The sequence below is a fragment of the Octopus bimaculoides genome, chromosome 22 (genome assembly GCF_001194135.2).
Source record: "Octopus bimaculoides isolate UCB-OBI-ISO-001 chromosome 22, ASM119413v2, whole genome shotgun sequence".
Lineage (NCBI taxonomy): Eukaryota > Metazoa > Mollusca > Cephalopoda > Octopoda > Octopodidae > Octopus > Octopus bimaculoides.
Window position 1 is genome coordinate 4,948,322 of NC_069002.1, and position 7,660 is coordinate 4,955,981.

The 7,660-nt window shown below is 37.6% G+C and overlaps 1 protein-coding gene across 1 annotated transcript in view; it reads left to right on the forward strand.

The window, feature by feature from the left end:
* LOC106874159 (serine/threonine-protein phosphatase 2A 55 kDa regulatory subunit B alpha isoform) overlaps positions 1-7,659 on the forward strand; it is a 66,122-nt gene extending 58,463 nt beyond the window's left edge. The window contains exons 4-7 of the mRNA XM_052975640.1: positions 2,904-3,390; positions 4,367-4,531; positions 5,978-6,239; positions 7,358-7,659. Of these exons, the coding sequence (XP_052831600.1) occupies positions 2,904-3,390; positions 4,367-4,531; positions 5,978-6,239; positions 7,358-7,634 (1,191 nt within the window). The 3' untranslated portion in view covers positions 7,635-7,659. The remainder of the gene's footprint in view (positions 1-2,903; positions 3,391-4,366; positions 4,532-5,977; positions 6,240-7,357) is intronic.
* The last annotated feature ends 1 nt before the right edge of the window (position 7,660 follows it).

Genomic DNA, 7,660 nt, shown 5'->3' on the forward strand with positions numbered 1-7,660 from the left:
TCAAAACTAACTGAGGATAGAGATTTCCTGGCACAGAATTGTGAGACCTATCTCTCTGTGGCAGCTGCTTAAAGAATAATGTGTGTGTGTGTGTGTATATATATATACTGTGTGACTGGCCCTTGTGCCGGGGGTACGTAATAGCACCCACTACACTCTCGGAGTAGTTGGCGTTAGGAAGGGCATCTAGCTGTAGAAACTCTGCCAGATCAGATTGGAGCCTGGTGCAGCCTTCTGGCTTGCCAGTCCTCAGTCAAATCGTCCGACCCATGCTAGCATGGAAAGTGGAGTGCTCTGCATTTTAAATTGATGTAATGATTGCATTGTTCAATTAAATGGAGTTGCATGAAACGATCGTACTGCATTACCTCTGGATATCCTTGTTGCTTATTTTGATTTTACACATATATAGATATATATAGATAGATAGAATAATTGTCTTGGACAATATGCCAACAGTTTAAAATCAGGACAGAAAACAAATGAAGAGCATAAAGTGGTAAGAGCAGTTTGTTCCAAAATCTGTATCTGACATACGTACATGCATAGGATAACAATAAAATACAGGAAATTGATCAAATATCAATATCAGTGACTGAGACATTTTATACTCCACCGCTCCCACGTGCCCTTAGCCATGCTAGGGTGGTACTTTTAGTGGCGGCATTTTATGGCTGGATGTCCTTCTTGATGATATATTTATTTATTTTAAAAATTGAGATACATTCCAAATTATCCATATTAAGAAATTTAGATTGCTAGAAAATACTGTCTTTTCCTACTTCACCAATCCATCTGAAACCACTTCTTAGAAATGCTTAATTTAAATGTTCCTATTGAGATTAAGATGTTCCATCATAATTTTATGGAAGGGCTTTTTTATTAAACATAACTAAAATGTTATTTTATTAAGTGCCTTCAGATTCTTGATAATTATCAAAATTAACCCTTTTTGTCACCGTCTTTCATTATTATTGTCATTCAACATCCAATGTAATTTCTTAACTATTTGGTTGTGGCTGTGCGATGAAAGCTTAGCAAAGTAGATTTAGTTCATCATTTAAATATAACAGCAAAAATTAATCACCGGTGATTGGAAATATATCAACACACACACACATATATATATATCTATCTTCTGATGATTATTGCAATTGGTTGATCAATGGAACTAATCTGTTCATCATTGTTGTTGTTGTCTTTGCTGTTGCCACCACCACCATCATCATCATTTAACATCCATCTTCCTTACTGATATTGGGTTGGATGGTTTAACAGGAACTGGCAATTCGGAGGACTGCACCAAGCTCCAAAATCCTGTTTTGGCGTGGTTGCTATGGCTGGATGTCCTTCCTAATTCCAATCAGTTTTCAGAGTGGCCTGTTCAAAGCACCCCTACTCTTAGACATAATCCTTACTCAAAATCAACGTGACACAGTGTGTGTGTATGTATGTTGGGGATGGACTGGCATTTTAAGTTACAGGCGACTTCTTTGTTTGAATGGCTTCCGCACAATTTCTGGATGCCCAATTTCACCCATGAGATTTGGATTGTCCCCAGGTTATGGTAGAAGTCCTTTGCTTATGCTGCCAAGCAAAGGGATTGAATCTGGGACCACTTCATTACAAGAGCCCCCACCCACACACACACACTGTCTACAAAGATTGTAGTAAAAATGTTGGCGGGGAAAAAAATCACAGTATAAAAATGCATCCTTATTGATTTAAGCATAATTTGGCAAAATTAAGACTATTCATTAATTATTTAATAATTAGTTACTAATTTTCTCTTAACAAAATCAAGCAAAACTTTCTCGACACCTTCTGTGTGTGTATAAAACACACACACCAACAGAGAGGGGTACATGAGAGAGAGAATGTTTGATTCTACTGTTTATCTACTTTTTAAGCCTGTGTATTTAATTTGAAGTAATGTTTTGTTGGGGATAAATTAACATTCTAGATTATGTTTAGTTGAGGAAATTCATTATCTAACTGCTCTTTATTTTAACTCAGTTTATTGTTATTAAGCCAAGACTGCTACTTCCTGTCTGATTTCTTCCTTTCAGAATTCTGGCTCCACTTAAATGACTGTTGGTGCAACACACACACACACACATACACACTTACCCAGACACACATGGACATATCCATAAGCATGTATTAAGTTCGTTTTGTAGTTGTGTATGTAGTTTCTGGTTTGATCTTGCTGTACAGCACCTTAGAGTGTCTTCTGTCATAACTCCTGCTTAACCATTTCTTGGCCTATTGAATTTGGTTGGCAGAAATTGTGTAAAAGCCAGTCACATATACATATTGTTTGAACCCACTTATACATGTTTGCATGGGTCAGAGACAGAATTTTGTTGAGATAACTTTTCTCTGCGACACTAGCAGCTCAATCGCATCGTCCTCTATGACTTCTTCAAATCCTACATCCTTTGCAAGTGTCACAATATCGATGATATAAAGAAATAATAATATGCCCTGATGCAGCACCAGGCACTGTCTTTCATGGCTTCTGATTTAAATTGATTGGGAGTGTTGTTAGGTACATGTTTATCTTGATGTAAAAGATAGGCTACAACAAATATTCTGCTCAATGCTACAGATTTGCTTGTCAGTTGTTTGACTTTGTCCAGTTGAGCATGTCCCTTAATGACTGACAATATGTGCTGCTCTGATCACAAGCAGAAGTAGTGGGGGGAGCATTATAGCCATGTGTTGAAAGGAATTCTTTGGGGTTTAAATAATTCACCTCTGGAAACATGGATGTTTTGTTCAACATCCTTAAACAACCCTTATTCAGGGACCTTTTAGGTGGGATGGACTACTCAACCAGAAGAAAATTCTAACTGGGCCCCACCTGCAAGGTCATATGCTGTTCATCTTGATAGGAGATCACCATGTCGTGCACATGTGGTTGTGATGCATGTGCCTGGTGTACCCTTATCAGACGAGTAGTCATGATGGGTATATTGGGCTTCGTATATTTCTGCCCCAGTGTCCCTTTGGTGGCATGCACTGCTCTCTCACTCAATAATAATAATAATAATAATAATAATAATAATGATAATAATGATGTTGTTTTTGTTTCAGATAAGACAATAAAATTGTGGAAGGTGACAGAACGCGATAAGCGACCGGAAGGTTACAACCTGAAAGATGAAGGTGGTCTGTCTCGGGACTCCACCAACATCACAGCTTTACGTGTCCCAGTATTCAAACCCATGGAGCTGTTAGTGGAGGCGAGTCCGCGGCGTATTTTTGCTAATGCTCACACTTATCACATCAATTCCATTTCTGTCAACAGTGATCAGGAGACTTATTTATCAGCTGATGACCTGAGGATCAATTTATGGCATTTAGAAGTTACTGATCAAAGTTTCAGTATCCTTTATTATGTTATTGTTATATTGTTATAAATACTCTTGGCAGAATTCTGCTTTCAGCACAGCACCCCATGTAATCATCATCATCATCATCATCGTTTAACGTCCGCTTTCCATGCTAGCATGGGTTGAACGATTTGACTGAGGACTGGTGAACCAGATGGCTACACCAGGCTCCAATCTGATTTGGCAGAGTTTCTACAGCTGGATGCCCTTCCTAACGCCAACCACTCAGAGAGTGTAGTGGGTGCGTTTACGTGCCGCCGGCACAAAGGCCAGTCAGGCAGTACTGGCAACGGCCACGCTCAAAATGGTGTCTTTTATGTGCCACCCGCACCTAATCTCTGGTAAATTTTCTGTTTCTTTTTGTTTTGGAATTTTCAGGAAATTTTTTTGCAAATTTGTGTTCTGCACACAAGAATTCATACGACTTTGTGTGGTGGAAAAGGATCATAGTTTAAAATATGAACAGTCTGAATGTTTTTGCTCAAACCCCACTAACAAGCCATTTTAGCAGTTTAGCAAAGAAAACGATAGAATAAGAACCAGGCTTTAACCTTCAGCATTTAAACTGGCCATATCCGGCCAGAATATGCTACCTGTTTTATGTTCAAAACAGCCAGATCCAGCCCATCACACCTACTCTTCAATGCCATTCTTAAAATATACAATCACATTATCAAAATTTTGAAGCTACAAGTTAATGCATGATAAATTAAAAACAATGTGAATGAAAATGTTTGAATTCATAATCTGAATGCTAAAGTTGTTAAATGAATAAATAAATAAAATACTGGTGCTGAATTCTTTGACCAAACAGATTTAGTTAATTCTGTGAGAGCAGACAGCAACCGGTTGTGTTATTTTTTGTTTTATATGTGTTTTCTCTTTCTGAATATTAAATGAAATATCGACATAAAAAAGAAAATCTATTTCAACAACAACAACAAAAAGCGTCCTTAACAAATGCTCAGATATTGTTGATATCAAACCTGCTAATATGGAGGAGTTGACAGAAGTTATAACTGCAGCTGAATTCCACCCAACAGAATGCAGTCTATTTGTATATAGCAGTAGTAAAGGAACTATCAGATTATGTGATATGAGGGCACAAGCCTTGTGTGACCGACATGCAAAACGTATGTGTCTCTGCTTATTTTTCTTTCATTATTCACAGCCCCCCCTCCCTCCCCCGCATTCTATGTTTTGTTTGTTGTAGTCCCACCACTATCATATGTACATTGTTTCTGAGTCCCTGGACATTTACTGTGTCCAGTGTACAAATATATTAGGCAGTAAGTCTGACATGTAACGCCACAGCTATCTTGGTTTGTAGGCTCAACTCTTTAGCATTTAAACTGACCAGATCCAGGCTCTCACACATAACCTACAATTATTCTACATTAATCAATCACATCATCGAAATCTCAAGGATACGAGATAATGCCTGATTAATTCAAAACAATGCTAATAAATAAGCATTACGTTTGATAGCATTTAAAGTGGCCATATCCGACCCAAATGTTCATTGTAAGGTAGATATAAGAGACCAGACAGATCTGGTCTCTACCTTACAATGTCATTCGAAAAGTAAACAACTATATCATTTGAAATTTTGAAGCTACAAGATTAATGCACGCTTAAATCAAAAGTGTGCATAAATAAAGCGTAATATTTAACAGAATAATCAAAGTAATCTCAATGCTAAAGGGTTAACGGGTTACTTGGTTTAACACCATCTTTGTTCTTGGGTTTTTTTTAGTTTGGGTTCAATTTAACACCAATGCTTAGTTCTTAGGGGATGGGCTCAACATGGGGCACCTTGTTTAACACTGAGTCCCTGGGTTGAAAGCTGAGCATGCTAACTGGTTTAACACCATATTGTTTTTTTTTTTTTGTGGGGTGGGGGTCTTCGGTACCTAGTTTAACTCTTTAGTATTCAAACCAGCCATATCCAGCCCAAATATTCTACCTGTGTTATGTTTAAAACTGGTCAGATCCAGCCTCTCGCACCTACCCTACAGTGTCATTCTGAAAGTAAACAATAACATCATTGAAACCCCCCAAACCATGAGATAATACCTGATTAATTCAAAGTAGTGTGAATAAATAAGCATTACATTTGGCAGAATGCCAAATCTGAATGTCAAAGGGTTAACACTACCCAGTTTAACATAGTACCTAGCGATCTAGTCTTTGGGTGGCAAATCTGAACATAGTCCTTTCGTTTAATACCAATACCAAGTCCTTTGATGATAAACTGAATATACTACCTACTTTAACAGTCCTTGGGTAGCAAGCTAAACCTGCTATCTGGCTTAACACAGCTATTTGGTCCTTGAATCATAGATCCAGCATCTCATCTACACCCATCCACCGCACCTCCACGGCTGTGGTTGCCTTTGCATGTGTTTATGATGTTGCATAAAGAACATACACTTCCCAGCAATTTCTCTTTTTTTTTTTTTTTTTTCAATTTTTTTCTTTTTTGTTTAAATATGCTCCAACATGTTTAAAAAAAAAAAAGAAATCAGCTCATTTATGTTAAACCTTTTTTTTTCTTTTCTTTTTCTGCTTATTTTCAGTATTTGAAGAACCAGAAGATCCAACAAACCGAAGCTTTTTCTCAGAAATCATCTCTAGTATATCAGATGTAAAGTTTAGTCATAATGGCCGATACATGATAACGAGAGATTATCTGTCTGTAAAAGTTTGGGATTTGCAGATGGATTCCCGGCCAATAGAAACTTATCAAGTGCACGAATACCTCCGCAATAAGCTTTGCTCACTATATGAAAATGACTGTATATTTGATAAATTTGAATGTGCTTGGAGTGGAGGTGACCGGTAAGTTTTTCTGTTATTTCTGGAAGTCTTTATTATTATTATTATTAAGTCATAAGGCGAAATGTCTAGCGATATTTCATCTTCTGCTATGTTCTGAGTTCAAATTCTGCCGAGGTTGACTTTGCCTTTCGTCCTTTCAGGCTCAATGAATTAAGTACCAGTTGCATACTGAAATCGATCTAATCAACTGGTCCCCTCCCCACCAAAACATTTTGGGCCTTGTGCCTATAGCAGAAAGAATTATTATTAATATTATCAAGGCATAAGGGGGGCAAGCTGGCAGAATTGTTAGCACACCGAGCAAAATGCTTAGTGGTATTTCATCTGCCAAGGTTGACTTTGCCTTTCATCCTTTTGGAGTTGATTAAATAAGTACCAGTCATACACTGGAGTCGATGTAATCGACTTAATCCCCTTCCCTCAAATTTGAGGCCTTGTGCTTCCAGTAGAAAGGATTATTATTATCAGGGCAGCAAGCTGGCAGAATCACTAGCATGCTGAGCAAAATGCTTACCGGCATCATCATCATCATCATCATCATCATCATCATCATCATCATCATCATCATCATCATCATCATCATCATCATCATCATCATCATCATTGAAATTAAGATGGCAAACTAGCAGGATTGTCAGCACGCTTTGTTTTTGGGTTCAAATTCAACTGAGGTTAACTTTCCCTTTCATCATCTCAGAATTGCAAAATCTTTGATCAAATCTTCAAAATTAATCTTGGGCAACACATCTGCATCTATACTTAGTAGAGATAAAGGCATCCCGAATATTATTTTAGCAAGTTTAAAGTGATTTCTTTTTGTGCTGTAAACCATTTACCATTTCTGTGCTGGCCCCCTCCTTCCCTTGATGCCCTAAGCATGTGCTTATTTTGCTTAATGGTTAATCCAGCACTGATCCTGGGGTCCTTTTTTTTTTCTCTCCCTAAAAACTCTTTAAGGCAGTGCTCCAGCATGGCTGCAGTCAAATGACTGAAACAAGCAAAAGAGTAAAGGAATAACTCAAATAAACTTCCTCCTGTGTTGACATGTTTTTACATAATATCTTGTTGGCTGTGTAAGGTATACATACTTTTTTCTTTTCTCTCTCTCTCTTCCACAGGTACATTATGACTGGTTCTTACAACAATTTCTTTCGCATGTTCGACAGAGAAACTAAACGTGATATAACATTAGAGGCTTGCCGTGAAAATATGAGAACAAGGACTATATTAAAACCTAGGAAAGTTTGTACTGGCAGCAAACGTAAGAAAGACGAAATAAGCGTCGACTGTTTAGACTTTAGCAAAAAGATTCTTCACACAGCCTGGCATCCTTTGGAAAACATTCTGGCTGTAGCTGCTACTAATAATTTGTATATTTTCCACAGTAAAGATTAGCAATTAGTGCTATTTTTTAGTAGGAT